The sequence below is a fragment of the Sorex araneus genome, chromosome 3 (assembly GCF_027595985.1).
Source record: "Sorex araneus isolate mSorAra2 chromosome 3, mSorAra2.pri, whole genome shotgun sequence".
NCBI classification, from domain to species: Eukaryota; Metazoa; Chordata; class Mammalia; order Eulipotyphla; family Soricidae; genus Sorex; species Sorex araneus.
In genome coordinates this window covers 174,048,440-174,070,261 of record NC_073304.1, presented here as the reverse complement: position 1 = coordinate 174,070,261, position 21,822 = coordinate 174,048,440, and the positions used below count along the sequence as shown (strand labels likewise).

At 43.0% G+C, this 21,822-nt stretch overlaps 2 protein-coding genes and 1 pseudogene across 2 annotated transcripts; all 3 read left to right on the top strand.

Annotated features, from left to right (window-relative positions):
- The first annotated feature begins 4,751 nt into the window (after positions 1-4,751).
- LOC101553593 (olfactory receptor 8D4) lies at positions 4,752-5,687 on the top strand. Its single transcript, XM_004605101.2, has one exon. The coding sequence runs from the start codon at positions 4,752-4,754 to the stop codon at positions 5,685-5,687; it is 936 nt and encodes a 311-aa protein (XP_004605158.1).
- Positions 5,688-16,059: 10,372 nt separating this feature from the next.
- Positions 16,060-16,443, top strand: LOC129403504 (60S ribosomal protein L23a-like). The gene has a single exon (XM_055132185.1). It carries the CDS (start codon positions 16,060-16,062, stop codon positions 16,441-16,443), a length of 384 nt encoding a protein of 127 aa, XP_054988160.1.
- Positions 16,444-17,258: 815 nt separating this feature from the next.
- On the top strand, positions 17,259-17,678 carry LOC129403675 (sorting nexin-12-like; annotated as a pseudogene).
- Positions 17,679-21,822: the final 4,144 nt, after the last annotated feature.

The window sequence follows — 21,822 nt, the reverse complement described above, 5'->3', positions numbered from 1 at the left end:
TGATCTTATCCTTTTAGTTTGTGCCTATCTATAGATCCCAAATTTAAAAAATACTATCTCCTGAGAGCACCAGGTTAATGGGTAGGGGGAGGTCTCAAATACAACTGGGGGGTGATTTCTGCTTGGTCAGTTAAAGATGGGAGGGGAGGTATGGGGGCAAGGGAAGGACACTGAGTAATTTTCTTCTAAGAAGGAAGCAGCAGACCATGTAGAATATGTGTGCACATACACAGAAAAAGGCCCCTCCTAGGGGAATGACCAACATGATTTTTTTCTGTGTATATGCATATATATTCTTATGCACACACAACTGCAAGTGCCTGTGTTTTGGATTTTTAATTTACCATACTTGGAGAAATAAAATTTATTCTTCACTATATTTTAGTTTCAAAATACTAAAATATAATCAGGATTTCATCATATTTGATAAAAGAATTTCAACCCTTTTGCACTTGTATTTATCATTATTAGATGACAATTTTGTTTTGATTGTAATTTAACTTGACTTTGCCTACTGTTAAGACAGACAGATGCATTTAAAAGTTATCCAACAAATATTCACTTCTATTCCAGACACTTAGGCTATTAAACAAATATTGAAAACAAGGAACCCTTTGTCTTGGGCTTACTAATGTTATTTTTGTTGTTATTAGATTTATAAATTACTCTGAATACATGAAAAATTATTTCTTATATTATCAAAAACTTTCCTTCTTATACACTATTCTTTTTAATATGAAATGTTATCAAAATAACATTGCTTTCAAACATAAATAAGCTCTGAGTGTACAGTATGATCACCCTCGAAAGTCTAACTTCCGTTCTGTACCAAAAATAATTCACTTCGGGGCTGGAGCAATAGCACAGAGGGTAGGGCGTTTGCCTTGCACACGGTTGACCCGGGTTCGAATCCCAGCATCCCATATGGTCCCCTGAGCACTGCCAGTAGTAATTCCTGAGTGAAGAGCCAGGAGTAACCCCTGTGCATCACCAGGTGTGACCCAAAAAGCAAAATAATAATAATAATAATAATAATTCACCTCCTTTCCCCTCTGGTAACCAACACTTGCTCTTCTTCTTATTTTTTTTTTTTGCTTTTGGGTCACACCCTGCAATACACAGAGGTTACTCCTGGCTCTGCACTCAGGAATTACTCCTGGTGACGCCCAGGGGATTATATGGGATGCTGGGAATCGAACCCGGGCTGGCCGAATGCAAGGCAAACGCCCTACCCGCTGTGCTATCGCTCCAGCCCCCCAACATTTGCTCTTATAAGCTCGTGTTTGTTTTTTCCTGTTCAGATGTTTTAATTGCCTTGCACATATTAGCAAAGCCATTCTCTTCTGTGTATTTAGCACTGTTTTAAATATATTCCTAAGGTCAAGTTGTAGTAATTATATTATTTTGGAAATGTGACCACATGACAAGGTGATATTGCCTTATGTTAAAAAAAATAGTTAAGTATGATAAGCCAGAAAACTGTCAGTTCTTCCAAATATACAGACTGCTAAGTAAATACATGCATAAGCCCTAGAGAGAAGAATCCCTGGGGAATTACTGGTCTTTAAAATTCCTGACGGAAAATGCTCGTACTTCAAATCCAAGTCACAGGTTTACTTGAACCCTTCTTGGTAGCTGTGGTTGTGGAGACTGCAGATGATGCCATTTAATTAACCCACCCTCACTGATGAAGTGACTGAGCGGAGGCGAGCCGCCCAGCTGGAGTCTTCGGAGGAGAAAGGTGGGTCTCAGACTCAGGCAGTCCTGTAGCAGGTGTGTTAAAATGGGCTGAAAACCATCCCCTGATTGTCCACACAAGCACCAGCACTGGTGCATGTCTGCAGAGTCACCCGGCCAGGTCTCTGGGCAACAAGCAAGGATGTCCACTGTGTACCCCACTGTGTGTGAGCCACAGACCTGAGCTAAGGACCCGAGTGATCTTCTGAGTTAGTATGAGGTCATTAGTCCCTAAGGAAGAGTTACAGTAGTGCAAGTAAACTTCACAAAACGTGTTCACCCTTACTGTCTTCCTCAATCCGAACAGTAACCTTTTGAAGTAGTTGTATGCTTTATTTAACAGGTTAAAACATGAAACTCAGATTCTCTGATGAGTCAAATGTCACACTGTGTGTCTCAAGGTCGGTGTTGAAATTAAACAGAATAATTCATAGCTCAGGTTCCTGCCACCTTTGTTCTAATGGGAATCCTTCAAGGAAAGGGAGTACAAAGATTAAGGTGCTGACCATGCACAAATCCTGGTTTGATCCCCAGCACCGTATCTGACTTACTGAGCACAATCAAGGGCAATCCCTGGAGTCAGCGTGATAGTACAGTGTAGGGCATTTGCCTTGCATGCAGCCAACCTGGGTTCAATCCCCGGCATCCCATAGGGTCCCTTCAGCACTGCCAGGAGTAATTCCTGAGTGCAGAGCAAGAAGTAACCCCTGACCATCACCAGGTGTGACCAAAAAAACCCAGAAAAAAAAAATCCTTGTGGGGCTGGAGAGATAGCACAGCAGGTAGGGCGTTTGCCTTGCACTCGGCCAACCCGGGTTCAAATCCCAGCATCCCATATGGTCCCCTGAGCACGGCCAGGGGTAATTCCTGAGTGCAGAACCAAGAGTAACCCCTGTGCATCACCAGGTGTGACCCAAAAAGCAAAAAAATAATAATAATAATAATCCTTGAGCACAGAGCCAGGAGTAAGACCTAAGCACCCCCTGCTAGGTGCTCTAAAAAAACAACACAATGAAACAAAGAGAATCTGAGTCAGTCAGAGTTAGAAAAATCTTCTACCCCCCACTGCCCTGAGCTGCAATCTCTATGTACCTGTGGCAACTGGGCTCTGAAGTGAGGTTTATTTGATTTGAGAAGTATAAAATATAAAACGTCAACAACTACAAGCATAAAAAATTTCTAATAATATTATTAGCACTGTAGCACTGTCATCCTGTTGTTCATTGATTTGCTCGAGCGGGCACCAGTAACGTCTCCACTCTGAGACTTGTTGTTACTGGTTTTGGCATATCAAATACACCATGGGTAGCTTGCCAGGCTCTGCCACGCGTGTGGGATACTCTCAGTAGCTTGCTGGGCTATCCGTGGGGGACGGAGGAATCAAACCCAGGTTGGCCATGTGCAAGGCAAACACTCTACCCACTGTGCTATCACTTGGCCTTTTGGCTAAGATCAAGTGTGTAATGATATTATTAGAATACATAAATAATATTAAGTTACTATATGCTGAAAAAATACATTTTTCAAGAGTTGAATAAAATATTTAAGTTGATTCCTTTTATTTTTCACAAAATAATCATATAGAACATATTAAGCTGCTTATATCTCTACATTATATTTCTTCATTATATTTTTACTAAGCAAAGTTGAACTAGACAACTTTGTACAATACTGAAAACTATTATCTTAATAATACTGTGAAATGCACTGAATTGTTTTTTAAAAAAACTTTTACATTGCCTACTTTTGAATTCTTACAATTACAGAGCACGTTAGGTATAGATTATTTTAGAGGGTAGTCAAATATGCAACCAAATAAAATGTTAGCCCTACACTTGTAGAAATAAAGTGTTTATTTGTTGTTTAGATAAAGCATTTAGATAGTGCTGCTCAGCACTTTTTATATGGATTAACTTAACATAACTTACATAACATTTCTTCCAATAAACACAAAAATCTATAATTCAAAGGTCATGCAAAAGGTTTATCTCAGAAATTTCCAAAAATGGGCCTGACAGGATCGATGGCTTCTTTCCAGCACAGAGAAACAGAGGTGGTCCCAAGGAGACATTAAGAGTGAAGACAAACGATTTTAACCCCAGGTAAAAACACCCACCAGCGCCTCTCCAATTAGATGCGCACATGCCTTCGGGGGTCTTAGAATTAAAGAACCTGATTCATTTGGGGGGTGGGGGTGGAGCCCAGGATGCACATATTGACAAATTTTCAGCTGGTGTTTTCACTCATCTTTGGACCAGAACTGAGAACTAAGGAGCAACAGGCACCTTGGGGGAGTCGAAGAAAGAGGAAAGAGAAATCAGACTGGCTTAAAGAGAAGACAAACAGGTTCAGGACACAAAATGCAAGAGAACTCAGATAGTTGGGAAGACACGCTACTTTAGAAGAGCAGGAAGGGGCCGGATTCTTAGGGAGAGTCAGACTACTGATGAGAGCAGTTACTATGGCTGTGACATAGGTGACACAGGACAGCATAAAGGGATGCAGGAGAGCAGTTACTATGTCAGGACAGAGTCGAGCTTCGCATGGCAGCAGTTACTACGGCTGTGACACTCAGCACAGGCTGGTGGTATGCATAAAGAGAAAGGGAAAACAATACGTTGATAGTAGTTCTTAAGCACTTCTGCGCTATTTCTTTCTGCGGTGTCTTGGTGATGAGTCTTCCCTGCGGCCTGGTGATAAGGAGAAAGGATGACCGGGGGCACTGCCATCACCAGGGGAGGGCAACTAAACCATCTCTGACTCCTTTAAAACAATTCCCCCAAGTGTTCCCACAAGAGCAGTTCCAGGAGAAGAGCGTGCTGCAGATTCAGAGCCCATCTGAGAAAGCAGCCGCCTTTCCAGGGCTCACAACAAAGACGCATGGGAGGGCAGGAGGTCTGAGACCCCCTGAACTCAGGGCCCGTGCCCAGCAATACCACGCTCCAGGGTGGGGGGACCCGTGGGCCCTGCCAGTCTGCTTCTATCCTCTCATCTCCACAGGTTCTCAGGAGACGATGGGCATACGGAATCATTCCACCGTGACCGAGTTCCTGATCCTCGGACTCACAGACCAACCGGAGCTGCAGCTGCCCCTTTTCTTCCTCTTCTTGGGGATCTACCTCGTGACGGTGCTGGGGAACCTCGGCATGATCGCCATCATCGGGCTGAGTTCGCAGCTGCACACCCCCATGTACTACTTCCTCAGCAGCCTCTCCATGTTAGACTTCTGCTACTCGTCAGTCATCACCCCCAAAATGCTGGCGGGCTTCCTGTTCCGAGACAAGTCCATCTCCTACTCTGGCTGCATGGCACAGCTCTTCTTCTTCTGCATCTTCGTCATCGCCGAGTGCTACATGTTGGCGGCCATGGCCTACGACCGCTACGTGGCCATCTGCAGTCCCCTGCTCTACAACGCCATCATGTCCCCCCGGGTCTGCGCCCTGCTGGTGGCCGCGGTGTTCTCGGTGGGCCTCACCGACGCCACGATTCACAGCGGGTGCATATTCAGGCTGGACTTCTGCGGCCCGAACGTCATCAAGCATTACTTCTGCGACATTGTTCCTCTGATTACCCTCTCCTGCTCCAGCACAAAGGTGGATGAGCTTCTGATTTTCATCATTGGCGGCTTTAACATGGTAGCCACCAGCCTGACCATTGTCATCTCCTACGCCTTCATCCTCGCCAGCATCCTCCGCATCCGCTCCAGAGAGGGCAGGGCCAAGGCCTTTGGCACCTGCAGCTCCCACCTGATGGCCGTGCTCATATTTTATGGCTCTCTCATGTCTATGTATCTCAAACCTGCTTCCAGCAGTTCGGTGACCCAAGAGAAAGTGACTTCTGTGTTTTATACCACAGTCATTCCCATGCTGAACCCCCTGATTTACAGTCTGAGGAACAAGGAAGTGAAGAACGCACTGATGAAACTCTTTAAAAGAAAAATCGATTCGTGATGAGTGTGCTACTCAGTAGATTCATGCAATGCGATTATGCATGTATATGTATCTTTCTATACTGATTCTCAAAACGTAATTTGAATGTGAAATTATATGTATATATGAATAATATGTATATTCATATTGTCAAAATATGCTGGCATAGTAAGACCCATAAAATAGAAAAGGCCTAGCAAACATTTAAAAGTTAAAATTAAATACACATGCTGAGGTTGCTTATTAATTTTTACCTTTAGTTTCCTAAAACTAAGCCAAAAAAGGAAGGTAAAATCACTGGGTAACAACACAGTTATATGAGAGAAAATCATACAAAATTATTTTGATGAATCAATTTTTATCTCACTCAAAACCAGATTTCTCTGAATGGAAACATCAAAGGAAATATTAAGGTATGGGTAAAAGTCACAATGACAACATATAATAAATCTGAGAGAATTTTTTTGTCTTCTTTCTTTTAAAGGGTTTTTTAAAAGGTCAATGTCAGGTCAAAGCAGTAACCATGAAAACAACCCAGTGAATAGAAGATGACACAGCCCTGGTACTTGGTATCTGGAAGTAAAAATTTGAGACCTACGCCTAGGCAAAGAAATCATATTCATATGTTGGATCTATATATTATATCTTGGGTTTTTTTCCCCTCTGAGACCAGATGGTCTCACAGGTGCCACAGGTGCTGATCTTTAAAAAAAACATAGTTTTTGCAACTTTTTATCCAGAAAGTGATAATATCATCTCTAGGTGTAATTTTAGGGGTTTTTTTTTTCATTCTTACATGTTTTGAACTAAAAGATTTAAAATTATGGTTTTAAAGAATAAATGTTCACACTATATACTAAAAATGCTGCACTGTTTGTGGGCGTCTCCTGACCAGAGACACATTCACGAAGCAGAGAAGACGGAGGGCTGAGGAGACGTGAGAGAGGAGGAGGAGGAGAAGCGAAAGGGGCAGGAGAAGGAGATGCCACGTGGTGTGGGAGCTGAGTCTTTATTCTCGGTACCCAAAGAAGCCACTGGAATGTTTAGAAGCAGAGTGATGCCATCCACCATCTTATATTTGAAAACTGTCTTTCTATTACTAGCAAGAACATATATAGATGTTTGTTTTGTGTTTGGGGAGGGGGCTTTATAGGAGATGTAATTAATCAAGCAGTAGGGAAACAAAGGACATGTTTTAATCTATTTAGATGGTCTCTGGAGCAGAGCCAGGAGTAAACCCTGTGCATCGTCTGGTGTGGCCCAAACCCTCTCCGCACCCCACAAAAAAAATTCAGAAACTAGGGAAGTATAAATATTAAAATGACTTCATCCTAGCCAAAGGAAAAAAATAACAGCACAGCTAAAACCCTTGGTCATCAGTGATAATATCACTGTATCGTTCCTAATTAGTTCAAACAAAGAGAATAGCAGCTATGTGATTCTTATTATTAAAAAAACACTAGTGCAATTATTCATGGTGACAGTTTTTTTTAAGTTCCTCTAATATCTTTCATTACCAAAAGAGTTTGGGAAACTTAGAGAATTTCTACAGGGGTTATGACAAGTTTCCATTAAATAGAGCTTTTGGAAGAAGATAAAATGTGGTGTTTTTACGTTATTTATATCTTTGGACTGAACTGATCTTCTGGAATGCCTCACCCATATCACTGAGTTGCTAAGGTGAATCTTCTCCTATTTGAGACACAGTTTACTTGCAGTAGAAAATCACTTTGGAAGACCACAAGAGAGGGGCTGGAGCGATAGTACAGTGGGTAGGGTGTTTGCCTTGCACGCAGCTGACCCGGGTTTGATTCCCAGCATCCCATATGGTCCCCTGAGCACTGCCAGGGGTGATTCCTGAGTGCAGAGCCAGGAGTAACCCCTGTGCATCGCCAGATGTGACCCAAAAGAAAAAAAAAAAGACCATAAGAGGGGCTGGAGCTATACTATAGTACAGCGCCTAGGGCATTTGCCTTGCATGCAGCCAACCCAGGTTTGATCCCCAGCATCCCAAATGGTTCTCTGAGCACCTCCAGGAGTAATTCCTGAGTGCAGAGCCAGGAGTAACCCCTGAAAATCACTAGGTGTGACCCAAAAAGCAAAATAAAAAGTAGAAGACCACAAGAGGAGGCGGTCAGTGGCTGAGCCAGAGACAGGCACAGGAGATATTCATGTCCTCCCTCTCTCACCAAGGAAGGGGCTTTAGGGCAAACACCGAGCTCTGCAGCTGGACTCCTCAGACTAAATTCACCTGTGTTTGATATTTCTACAGCTTACACTGTTCCACTTTGGATGACAACGAATCTAGATGTAGTCTCAGAATTCTTTCAAACCCTGTATTCTGGGCTGTTACTGTCACTGGAGCAAACAGGAAGCTAGGAAAATAATTCCCTCAGAGCCTTTACTAACTTTTATTGATTTTATTTGCAGCTGTTACGCAGAATGGCAGAGTTCACCAGGTTGAGCCTAACAGAAATTTGAACACAATATCCTAGTTCAAACTCAAAAGTCTGTGTGTGTACCTTGAATATTCTCTTTGCATACATGTGAATTAAATTGGGGGGCTTGAGAGGGGCAGGTTGAAAGAAATAGAGAGCTCCTGGGTCAGACCCTCTCACATTTTATTAATAACTATGATTAATGATGATTTTAAATACAAATAATATCACTGTATCACTGCCATCCCATTGCTCATCGAATTGCTCGAGCGGGCACCAGTAACATCTCCATGTGAGACTTGTTGTTATTGTTTTTGGCATATCGAATATACCACAGGTAGCTTGCCAGGCTCTGCAATGGAGGACAAATAATATGCTTGTATTAAAAGTTGTACTCTTCTGAAAATAACATTTTATTTCTATCTTTGATGTTTCAAAATGATTTACATCAGTTTCTGGGGAAAAGAAGTTAATTCACAACAGCAGAAATGTCACTCTGCACATGATAAAATGTCGTATCATGAGGTGCAGCTAAAGGATGACAGACTTCATATTTTATTTATTTATTTCGGGGTCACATCCGGTGATGCTCAGGGCTTGCTCCTGGCTCTGCTCAGGGACTGCTATGGCAGTACTTGGGGGCCATATGGAACACTGGAAACCAAACCCAGGTCAGCCATGTGCAAGGCAAGTGCCGTTCCTGCTGTCCTACCACTCTGGGCCCCCATCTTATATTTTAGACATTTTATAAAACAAAGTCAGACTGGGAAAGTAGCTCAGGGATAGAACATAGGCCCTGTGTTTAACTCTGGCCCTGACAACAAAAACAAAAGCCTCCTCTGCACAGCTGCTGAATCAAAATAATGAAGAACACACACAAATAGTCTTTAATATCAGTATTCTAGAGTAATTGGAACTAGATTCAGTTTCTACCGTAAGCATATGATACCCTGAGCACAAACAGAGGAGCAAGTTCTGAGCATTGCTGGATATGCCTCCCTAAAAACTAAAAGTTTTATATTTAGGGTTTTGTAATTATTCTCAAATATTTGTACATCTCAAATATATAATATTTATATATTATATAAATAATACTTATATATCTCAAATCAAAAGTATAAAGAAAAGACAAAGTGAAATTAATTAAAGTTGATTTTTTTCACCAAAGGACATTACCTTTGTCTTAAAGAACAACCTTAAGGGCCGAGGGTGATAGTACAGCGGGTAGGATGCTGGAGTGATAGTACAGCGGGCAGGACGTTTGCTTGCACAAGACTAACCTGGGTGTAATTCCCAGTACCCTAATATGGTTCCCTGAGTACCAGCAGGAATGATCCCTAAGCACAGAGCCAGGAGTAACCCTGAGGACCTCTAAGTGTGGCCCAAAAACAAACAAACAAAACCCCCTAGAAAACAAGATAAAATACTGCAAATAGTATAACTGGTAAGTATTTCATATTCAATATGAAATCACACTCAACCAAAACACAATACTCATTTTTTTAAATGGTCTAGAGGCTAGGAATATGGTTCAAGTGTAGAACACATACCTTACACCTGTGAGGCCTGGATTTAATCCCTAATGTCATGTAGTGTCCTTGAGCACCACCAGGAGTGGCCCTGGGCCCCATGTACTGCCAGCAGTAACCCCCCACAAAACCAACAACCAAGTGTGTCTTGATGTAAATACCCATCGTTCCAATGAAGACAAATAACTATATGATAAGCAAGAAACATGAGCACCATCATCAGTGATTAGGAAAATGTGAGCTAGACCCACAATGAGAAACCATCTTACAACCATTTGGAGAGCTATCATTTTTAAATTAGATAATATAAGTTTCGGTGAGGGTGTGAGGAAAATTAAACCCTCAAACATTGTTCATGAAAATGTAAATCAGTTCAACTGTCATAGAAAACAGTTGGCAATTAAAAAATAATAAAATTACCAAGTAATGCAGCAATTGCACAACTATATGTATACCCCCAGAAAATTGCAAACAGGTATGCAAACCAAATCCCTGTACACATACATGATACTATGCTGTTCATAACACGGAAGGTAGAACCAAACAAGTGGACATCAAGAGCTAAAGTTTTAAACCGACTTGGGCTAAGTCCCTCAGTCCCTCAGCACTTAATTGTTTTGCACAGCCATGCACCACACAACCAAGGTTCCAAATGCACAGTGATGCTATAACTGCTCTGCTCTCTTACCTCAGCCCAGCATCAAGCATGCTGTATGCAGGACATCTCTTGAAAGTATCAGGCTGGAACTTGTGGTGTCTCATTCATCATGGCACCTCGCAAACAAAAGCCACTGCCATGAGTTGCCAGGAAGACACCCTCTTCAAGTTGAGAGGGAATGAAGATGATTAAGGATGACCACTATATCACTGCCATCCCGTTGTTCATCGATTTGCTTGAGCGGGCACCAGTAATGTCTCCACTGGGAGACTTGTTGTTACTGTTTTTGGCATATTGAATATGCCATGGGTAGCTTGCCAGGCAGGCAAGATACTCTCGGTAGCTTGCCAGACTCTCTGAGAGGGACGGAGGAATCAAACACAGGCCGGTCGCATGCAAGGCAAATACCCACTGTGCTATCACTCAAGCCTGACTAAGGATGATACAAGCTGAAAATCTGAATCAAACATCTCCATTCCTGCAGACCTACCATCCCAAGAAATAAGAACAAAGTGATGGAAGACAGGCAGGAGTACATCTCACTGGAAGACAGAAATTTCAGGAGGCCTGAATCTGATAGATATAGAGAAATGTCTAAGGATCTGGCTTAAAAACTGAAGCTTCTCCCTCTCAGCACCAAAAGGAGCATAACCAAAGCAAGAAGTCTGTCCACAATGTTGAAAGAAAAGGCTAGACACCTCACCACAACCTGGATTCACTGCTGGGTCTGGGCGGTTGGAATGCTTCGAGAATAGCTATGTATGACAAAAGCAAACATGAGTGTTGAAGATACGCACGCAGAAAAATTGAGATAAATAGATTATGGAGGGAAATTTTTTCTCTGGAAAATCTTTAATATGGATGAAAATTCCTTTTCTGGAAATGGATCTCTGAAGGACCTTTCATCCGGAAGGAGGCCTCCCACGCCAAGGGGGCAAACTACATTAACTGATAATAAGTCGTGGGCACACTGGATTACAGAACGACAAATTCCAGTTTGGGTGGATGGGTGAGGCATGAAGGATAGACTTGAAGTAATTCAAGGGCATTAGTGAAGAGTCTTGGGCACTTTTGTGATGATATTACACAAAAGCATGAATGCCAACACTGGCATGAACTTACACATAAGCTAAGCTATAATTATTATTTTTAGTTTCGGAGGTGGAGAAACAGAGGTGCTGTGATAGTGATCTGTGTACATCAGAACTAAAATCACCAGTAATTTCATAAATAATTTTAATTAAATGAAAATCTATAATCTGAATTGAAATATTCTCTAAATCAAGTCAGTAATATGTCAGACCAGGGTTTCTGAAACGGATGCTATCACCCCCACCTGGGGCACTGGAACAATTCATGGGGGTGGGTGCCTAACTGGGTGCAAAGGGGGTTACTTTTTGGGCGGATAATTGAGCAAATTCTTTTTTTTTTTTTCTGAAGAGGGGTCAGTAGACCAAATAAGTTTGAGAACCTCTGTAGTAAATGCTACATAAGACACAGTAACAGAAATTTTGGGGGGAAGTGTGAATAGATAAAAGACAGTTTCATGGTATAATATTAAGCAATATACATGGAAATGGAGGTCTAGGAGGGAGGGTGCAATAAATATTTGTAGAAAGATAGTTGGAAATGATCACTCTGGATAATAACTGTGTGCTGAAAATAGGTAAAGGAACAAACATGATAACCTCTCGGTATCAGTACTACAAACCCCAAAAGGAGAGAGAGAGAGAGAGAGAGAGAGAGAGAGTGCCTGCCATAGAGACAGACTGGGGAGGGGAGAGGGAAACTGGGGACATTAGTCATTAGTGTGGGAAATGTACAGTGGTAGAGGGTTGAGTGATGGAATATTGTATGACTGAAATGCAACCATGAACAGCTTTGTAATTGTGTGTCTCATGGTGATTCAATGAAAGAAAGAAAGAAAGAAAGAAAGAAAGAAAGAAAGAAAGAAAGAAAGAAAGAAAGAAAGAAAGAAAGAAAGAAAGAAAGAAAGAAAGAAAGAAAGAAAGAAAGAAAGAAAGAAAGAAAGAAAGAAAGAGAGAAAGAAAGAGAGAGAGAGAGAGAGAGGGAGGGAGGGAGGGAGGGAGGGAGGGAGGGAGGGAGGGAGGGAGGAAGGAAGGAAGGAAGGAAGGAAGGAAGGAAGGAAGGAAGGAAGGAAGGAAGGAAGGAAGGAAGGAAGGAAGGAAGGAAGGAAGGAAGGAAGGGAGGAAGGGAGGAAGGGAGGAAGGGAAGAAAGAAAGAAAGAAAGAAAGAAAGAAAGAAAGAAAGAAAGAAAGAAAGAAAGAAAGAAAGAAAGAAAGAAAGAAAGAAAGAAAGAAAGAAAGAAAGAAAGAAAGAAAGAAAGAAAGAAAGAAAGAAAGAAGAGAGAAAGAGAGGAAGAAAGAAAGTTGATGTTGACATCAACACTAAGCCTCTGTGGAACTGATCCCCAGGAAGACAGAGCAGCTGGCCTTCCTTGAAGCGGAATATGCAGTGGGGACACTAAGGTCAGTTTAGTTACCCCGGTGACTTCTGGACCTGACCCACGGAAGGGGGGAGGGGGTGGTCATCCGAAGCAAGCCTGTGACTAAGGCTGAGTCTCTCCCAGAGATTCTGGCAGTCCAAGGCAGCTACTGAAGTGTTTCAGAGAATTTCTCTTAGGCATATGAACAGATGGGAAGAAAGCAGGTAGGACAGAAAACTAATAGTTTCCTATTAGTTTTTAACTAATGGTTCATTGTGAACCATCCTTTATAAGCAAAGAGGTCAAAATATTCCACTAAAAAAATCCTACCTTCATAGATAATGGTATCTATGAAGGTAGGATTTTATATATATAAATATATATACGGGTGTATATGTGTGTATGTATGTATACATATACACACATTTTATGTATGTATGTATGTATGTATACATATATACACATTATATATATACATTATATATAATTTATATTTATAGTAAGGCTTTATTTGATTGAATCTGAAATATCCAGCACCAAACTCAATTGTTTCCACATTGGGGAAAAAAGAAATGCCTAAACCCAGAGCTGGGAGTGGTCCCTGAGAACTGCCAAGTGCAAGCCACACCTTGCATGTCGCAAACCCAGGTTCTATTCCTGGCACTATGCATGGTCCCCAGATGTGTCCACAGATGTGTGATCTGTAAGTGCAGTGCCAGGAGTAAACCCTGAGCACAACACCAGGTGTGGCCCCCAAAACAATAAAACCAAACCCTAAAATTCAGACAAAACAGCTATTAAATCTGTATAATCGATAGATAAAAACTTTGGCTCATAGAGGTAAAATAAAATACTCAAAAGCTTGTAAATAACAAAAGGTGCTCCTAATGTGTCTTCAAATGAGAATCAATCCCTCTCCTTCTCCCTCTCTGCCTCTGAATATCTACTCCATGAAGATAATTTGCCATCAAATCACTAGGGTCCAGAAGAGAAATATGCAACAGACATTACACGAAGCACATCATTCTAATAACAGATAACCATGAAAGGCCTAGTAAAACTTAGATCCCCTTGGGAGTACATACACAAGCGCAAATGATCTCCCACTCGGTACAGCTAGGACTTAGGAAGTCTAATACTGTAACTAGCATTCGTGATTGCAACCTTCACTTACAAATAATAGAACATAATCCCATCTGGGGCAATTAAAACTTTTCCTAAACACAATGACCTCTAGAGACCAAAAGGCAAGTAATAAATCATTATCTAAATCAGTGCCTGCCCCACTTACTAGCCTGATTAGGTTCGACCTCCAGGGTCCGAATAATTTTGAAAAATGAGGAAGTCAGTCTTCTGAGTCTCTGTCTCATGGGACTGGGACTGGATGAGTCTTTCCTTTTCATGTACCTAGTAAGCTCACCTGGATACTTGCTTCATATTATTCATTTTTGGCAAGGGCCACTACCAGAGGTTAGCCTGGTGTTGGGGAGAGGTAGGGAGGTCATGTGGTGCCACAGACCAAACTCCTGGCTTTACAAATACTAGGCCTGTGTTCCACCCCTTAAGCTATGTACCCTGGCCCAGCCTCCCCTTATTATTTTCTTTGCCTTGAGTTGATGCATTTAACAAACTTCACAATCATTGCCATATACCTGCATTACATCGCCAGTGTGCCCCTTTCTTTTCCTTCCAAATGCATGACAATTCCAGCTATAACCTTCCCTTTGGGGTGAAGAGATCATATGCTAACAGTTTTTCCCACGGAGACCTGGGCAGTCAGATTCCTGCTCCAGGGAGCTGTACTCAGAGCAATTCCACATCAAGTGCCCTGTAGCGAAAAGCAAATCTTGCTTTCTGCAGAGCAAGGCACGAAGCGTCCACTTAAAACCTGAGTGTGCAGGTCCCCTCCCTCCTGTTGGTCCTCAGGAAGGAGTGACCACTGGGCCCGTGGGCAGCATGCAGGAACAGTCTCCATCTGTGCTTCTTCATGTCCGTTGGCTTCTCTACCCCTTCACATCAGGACATCTCCAGAGCTGGCCTGCTGCATGCAAGAGCAGGAGTCTGCCAGCTTCTTGCTCATCAGCCCTACCGTCTAGATAGGAGATCTGCATGCATCTGGAAAGAAGCCATTGACCACTTGCAGGCACAGAATCAGAAGTTCAGGAGCTGAGCCCACATACTCCAGCCACCCGTGGGTGCACAAACTGCTTCCAGTGACGGCAAGGACCGACGCTGTGGTGGTCGGTCTGTGCTGTATTCTTTGGTCCCTTGGTCCCTTCACTACAGGGCTCACATTTTCTGACACGAAATGCAGGAGCCCCCTCACTAGTCTTCAAGCTACGGGCTTCTTTTCATGCGTCGCCTGAATAGCTCTGAAAAATGCTGAGTCCGGAGCATTATCATCGAGAGGGTCAGTGACAAAAAGGTTGGTGGGCATTTGCCAGCCACATAGATGAATCTCTACCCCAAATATATGACCATCCTCAAATTGTGCACCAGATGCCAAAACACCCAGAAGACACCACACATGCGTGTGTATGCGCGCGCGCACACACACACACACACACACACACACACCCCTCTTCCAGAGATGCACACAGGGGAACTGTTTGGACAAGGCTTTCCTGGATTCTCTGCAGGCTTGGCTGCTTTGGGGCTGTGGCCTTCAGCTAAAGTCCTGAGCTCCAGGACTCCTGACAAATAAAACATGAAAGGGAACATTATCACATAGAGGAACAGCTCCCAGCCTCAGAGTCAGGAAGAGAATTCTGCTGAGCACGTGGGGAAGCCCCGCAGCACCCCGAATGTGCGAGCACTACAACAGGGAGGGCAGGCCCAGGTTAGCACCCACCAAGTGTGCGAGCAGCGCCAGCGGCAACTGCCTGGGCACCGGGTCTGCATACGCATGCTCACAAAGACGTTTCTTTCCTTCACTACGACTTCTAGCATCCTGTATCACATGAGTCTTGCAGTAGGTCATTCTGGAGGCTGATCCAACACTCAATATAGAAAATTTAGCCCCAGAACAGGAAGATAGTCCAGGGACTGTGTGCCTTGCATGCACAAGGCCCCAGGCTCAGCTCCCAACGCAGCAGAGGCCCACAAGTACAGGGGATGAGGCCTTGGATATCCCTCAGGCTGTGGTGGCCCCTCCATCCAGCTCCTAACACAGCCACTTTAGGCTGCTCAGCCAAATATCACCAGAAGTGGCCCCAAGACCCCCAAATACTGCACAGGAAGAAACTGAATGAAAAAGAAAATTAAATCACCAGTAAATACATTGAAAACATTGTAGCTATGTAGTATATCCTTTTTTATGAAGATGGGGCCAAAAGCCAAGAGGGAAGCCCCTCCCAAAGTTGGAAGCAAGGCCAGAGCTCTGAAGGCCAAGAAGGCAGTGCAAAAGGCGTCCACAGACACAGGAAGAAAGCGATCTGCACGCCACCACCTTCCCAAGACCCAAAACACTGCAGCCCAGATGCCCTTGGAAGAGAGCCCCAGGAGGAACAGGCTCCACCGTTATGCCGTCAAGTTCCCTCTGACAACCGAGTCAGCCCTGGAGAGAGAAGATAACCGCACACTGTGTTCAGTGTGGACTCAAGGCCAACACGCTCAGATTCAACAGGCCATAAAGAAGCTCGAGGTCAGCTGCCTGATTAGGCCCAATGGACAGAAAAAGGCATCTGTTTGGCTGTCTCCTGACTAGGAGGACGCCTGGGGTGTTGCCAATAAAACTAGGATCACCTAAATAGTCCTGCTGGATAATCCTAAAAACAATTTTTTTCACTATACAAACAGTAGTATATAGAACACACATAGGTAAATGTTAATATGAACAAAATAAATATAAAAGAAAATAGATAAAATAATTCTTTTTTTTATTTTTTAAATTTTATTGAATCACCATGAGATAGTTACAAGCTTTCACATTTGGGTTACAATCTCACAATGATCAAACACCCATCCCTCCACCAGTGCACATTCCCTACCACCAATATCCCGGGTATACCCCCCCTTTCCCCACCCTCCCCCTGCCTCAGTGGCAGACAATATTCCCCATACTCTCTCTCTACTTTTGGGCATTATGGCTTGCAACACAGACACTGAGAGGTCATCATATTTGGTCCATTATCTACTTTCGGCATGCATCTCCCATCCCAACTGGTTTCTCCAGCCATCATTTTCTTAGTGATCCCTTCTCTATTCCATCTGCCTTCTCCCCTCCACTCGTGAAGCAGTCTTCCAGCTATGGGGCAATCCTCCTGGCCCTTATAGCTACTGTCCTTGGGTGTCAGCCTCATATGATGTTATTCTATACTCTACAAATGAGTGCAGTCCTTGTATGTCTGTCCCTCTCTTTCTGACTCATTTCACTTAGCATGATACTCTCCATGTCTATCCATTTATAAGCAAATGTTATTACTTTATCTCTCCTAACAGCTGCATAGTATTCCATTGTGTAGAAAATAATTCATTTTAAATGAGTAAAATTGTCCCTGTCCTGGCCTCTCCTTTGGAAAGATGTCGAACATGGCAGTAGTGGACACTCGGTGCCTGAACTCAAAGCCACAGGACCTAACCGACGCTTACAGACCGCCAAGTAACCTCCTGGAGATCAACATCTTTAATCCACAGATGGTGAGCGTAGGCCGGGCTCACTTCACCACCAATGAGGTTCGAACGTGGACAAATCGACCTATCTTCAAGCTGAAGGAGTCCTGTGTACGACAGCCAGCGCTGCAGTGATTTTGAGTGGCTCAGAAATGAGCTGGAACGTGATAGTAAGATGGTAGTACCACCCCTTCCTGGGAAAGCCTTGAAGAGGCAGCTCCCTTTTAGAGGAGCTGAAGGCATCTTTGAAGAGTCTTTCATCAAAGAAAGGAGACAGGGCCTTGCACAATTTATTAACAAAATTGCTGGGCACCCACTGGCTCAGAATGAACGCTGCCTACACATGTTCCTGGCAGGAGGAGGCAATGGACAGGAACTAGGTCCCCAGGAAGGTGTGCCAGTAGGAGGTCTTCTCACCACTCACCCTCTCCTTTCCTGCTGAAATGACAATGGTTTTTACACTAAGCCTCTGTCTCTTTGATCTGACGTTGGCTACCCAGCCCCTGGCCTGATAGACTGTTTGGCACTGTGCTTCTTGGTACCTGACTACACCGTGGGCATTCTGCTAGGATCCTCTTCCCTGAGGAGAGGTGGGAAGCTGCAGGCAGATGTTCTCTGCTTGGGGGTAAGGGTGGGGGTGGGGTATTGGACTGGAAGGCAATTTCTTGGGCATTTACCCCTGCCAGAAGGCTAACTTTGTGGGATGGGTGTCTTGTGCTAGAGGGGCACTCGAATATATACTGATGCTGCAAGCCCCGGGGATTTTTCTTATTCTTAGATTTAACCAGGAACGCTGAGCAGGGAACAACCTTGCCTTTCCTACCTGCATGTACTTTTTCCTTTTGGTGAAGATGGTAGAGACACAGAAGCTGTCCTTATTTGCTCTAGGTCTGCTCCCGGTTTTCTCAACCATTTCTTTTGTTGCTATCTCCCTCCTTTATGGTGGTAATCCTAGAATAGAAACAGTCTGTTGTGTGGAACAAGTGTGTGGGTTTCTGGGCTTATCATCACGGCTACTTCAGAGTCAGAACAAAGCTGTAGGTCAGCAGGGGAGCTGCGGTTGACTAGCCCTTCCCCTTTCTGGTGCCCCATTTTGGCTCCCAACTTTTGCTCACCAGCAGGGAGTGAATATAGGCCTGCAGTTCTCCCTTTGCAAGCCATCACTACTTTAGGGACAGCTTTGCAAGTTTGGTGGCATCCAGGTAACTACCTGACGGGTGGGAATGAAGATTTTCTAGGTATTTCCCAGTGGCAGGGAATGGCATCACTACACTCTTCCTTCCATTTTTCCTTTTCCCCATGCTATCTTGTTGCCGCCATAAGGCAGAAGCACAGGACCATTCACATAGTTTCCTTCCAAAGCACTTTGAGCTGTTGGATGGGGCTCAGGGGCTGCCTTCCCCAACTGGGTCACAGGGTTACTGAACTGCCTGCACTTGTTTCCCACGGGACAGCAGCGCTCTTCCCAGAAGCCAAGCTAAGGCTAGCAGCTGGGGGTGGGGTTCCCAAATTTTTGAGTCTGGAGTAGCTTCTTTGTGCTGGGCTACTGTCTGGTGTGTGTTTTATTTTTTTTGCTTTTTGGGTCACACACGGCGATGCACAGGGGTTATTCCCTGGCTCTGCACTCAAGAATTACTCCTGGCGGTGCTCAGAGGACCATATGGGATGCTGGGAATCGAACCCCGGTGGGCCGTGTGCAAGACAAATGCCCCACCTGCTGTGCTATCGCTCCTGCAACAGCAGTGATTTTTCCTTTTTTTTTTTTTTTTTGCTGGAGCCCATTAGCTCTCTTGCACGTTGATAGGATGGGAGCAAATGAATTCTGTTATCAGGTAAGACACGGGGACTCATTGCTTAGACTGCCTGTTACTGAAAGATTAGAGTTCTCTAAACATGCCTTGGGGGAAAAAGGATGGCCCATGCTGAGAAAAACCTGTTTGGGGAGACGAGAATTGGATTTTGATAGGATTTGGAATTTATCTAAATATTGCATTCCCTGAGACAGATCAGCTCTCCAGGTGCTGGGCCTATCCCGGAGAAGCCCTGTTCCCTTTTTCCACCTCCCCAGTGTTGGTATCGGTGCTGCCTTTTTTATTTGTATCTTCTGTTCATTGATTTTTAAAGGTTTCTTCTTTCATTGGGCACAAATGCTGAGAGCCTATGGCCCCATTTCTGCTGTGTATATATCCGACTTAGGGGCTTTTATTTGGCGAACTGTTCATTCTTCTGCCAGACAATGTCATATTCAACTCTGTCCATATTAAACCACTGTGGAACAAACAAACAAACAAAGAGTAAAATTAATTTTTAAAATTTAATTAGGTAAAAAATAAATTTAAAAACAGCAAAATTAAATTATTTGTTAAAGAATACAAATCAAATTAATCAAAAGAGTATAAGCCAGTAGAACACAATAAAGTAAAATTAAATTGATATAATAAAGTATTAACTCCGGGGCTAGAGTGATAATACATCGGGGCGGGCATTTGCTTTGCACATGGCCAACCTGGGTTCGATTACCAATATCCCATATGGTCCCCCAAGCAATGCCAGGAGCAATTCCTGAGCGCAGAGCCAGGAGTAACCCCTGAGCATCGCCAGGTGTGACCCCAAAAAATGCCTAAATAAATAAATATTTAAAGAAAAAAATATTAACTCCACTAAATATATAAAATAAAAGACATAAAACAATACCACCAAATAAATTAAATTTTTAAATAAAGTTTTCATAGAAGATCTTTTCAAAGATGGATTTTACATATTAGTTCAATTAACAAGTGAAAAATACATAAAATTTAATGGTATAAATTCAATAAAATTTAAAACCCAAAAATACATGATTAAATGAAATTTTTAATAAAAGTATAGTAAATTAATAAAATTAATTAACTACAGTGCATAAAATAAATAACAAATATTAACATAATTTTAAAATTAATTTAGTTGAAGTAAATTGATAAACACAATCTAATAGTGTACAAAAATAGAAAAGTAAGTACTTGTTATTTAACAAGTAAAGCAATAAATAGAACAAACTAATTAAACTTTAGGACCTGGATAGATAGCACAGCCAGTAGCACATTTACCTTGCAAGCAACCAACCGGCTTCAATCCCTGGCATCCCAAATGGTCCCCAGGAGTGATTCCTGAATGAGCAGAGCCAGGAGTAAGCCCTGAGAATTGCTTGGAATGGAATAAAACCAAGAAAAAGAAAGTTAAATATTAAAATCAGCCTTAAGAAGTGAAATGCGTGAGATTAATCAGATCATTTAAGTTTATAGACATTTTCAATGAATTAACAAAAATTGAATAAGAAGATTCTACTTTGATGTTTTCAAAGATGGGCTTTACATAGTCACACGGTGCTTTCCACTAAAGAGAAGCAGCGGAAAGGATCAGATGAGAAACCAGAAAGTTGAAAGACATTTTCTTTTGCGATTGAAAATAATCTGGGCAAGGGGGCTGGAGTGATAGCACAGCGAGTAGGGCATTTTTGCCTTGCACGCGGCCAACCCAGGTTCAATTCCCAGCATCCCACATGGTCCCCTGAGCACATCCAGGGGTAATTCCTGGGTGCAGAGCCAGGAGTAACCCCTGTGCATTGCCAGGTATGACCCAAAAAGCCAAAATAAGTAAATAAACAGAAAATAATCTGGGCAAGAGATAGTACAGAGGATAAGGTACTCGTCCTGCACATGGCCAGTGGTTTGAATCCACAGCACTTCATACGATCCCCAAGCACTGCCAGGAGTGAGATCTGAGCACAAAACCAGGACAAAGTCCTGAGCACCACTGGTATGGCCGAAATCCTCCCAAATTAAATTAATAAATTTTACACTAACTAAAAGGTATTAAATTATATCAAGTGAGTAGCACTGTCATCTCGTTGTTCATCGATCTGCTCAAGTGGGCACCAGTAACGTCTCCATTGTGAGACTTGTTACTGTTTTTGGCATATTGAATACGCACGGGTAGCTTGCCAGGCTCTGCCATGCGGGCGGGATACTCTCGGTAGCTTGCCGGGTTCTCCGAGAGGGACAAAGGAGTTGAACCTGGGTCAGTCGCGTGCAAGGCAAATGCCCTGCCCATTGTTGTTGTTATCAAGTGAGTAGAAATATAAATATGTAACTAAAAACAAAATAAGTACAAGATGAATAAAATCAAAGAAACGGAAGAACCCACATAAAAATAAACAGAATTTGGGGGCCAGAGTGATAGATAGTACAGTAGGTAGGGCGCTTGCCTTGCATGTCGCTAACCTGGGTTCAATCCCAGGCATCCCATATGGTCCCCTGAACACCACCAAGAGTGATTCCTGAGTGCACAGCCAGGAGTAATCCCTGAGCATCATTAGGCGTGACCCAAAAACAAACAAAGTAAATAAATGAAATCAAATAAAATCAAACAACAAACTGAACAAAACCAATAAAAGAAATACAGTAGGAACACAGGCAGCACTCCCATCTGTCATCAA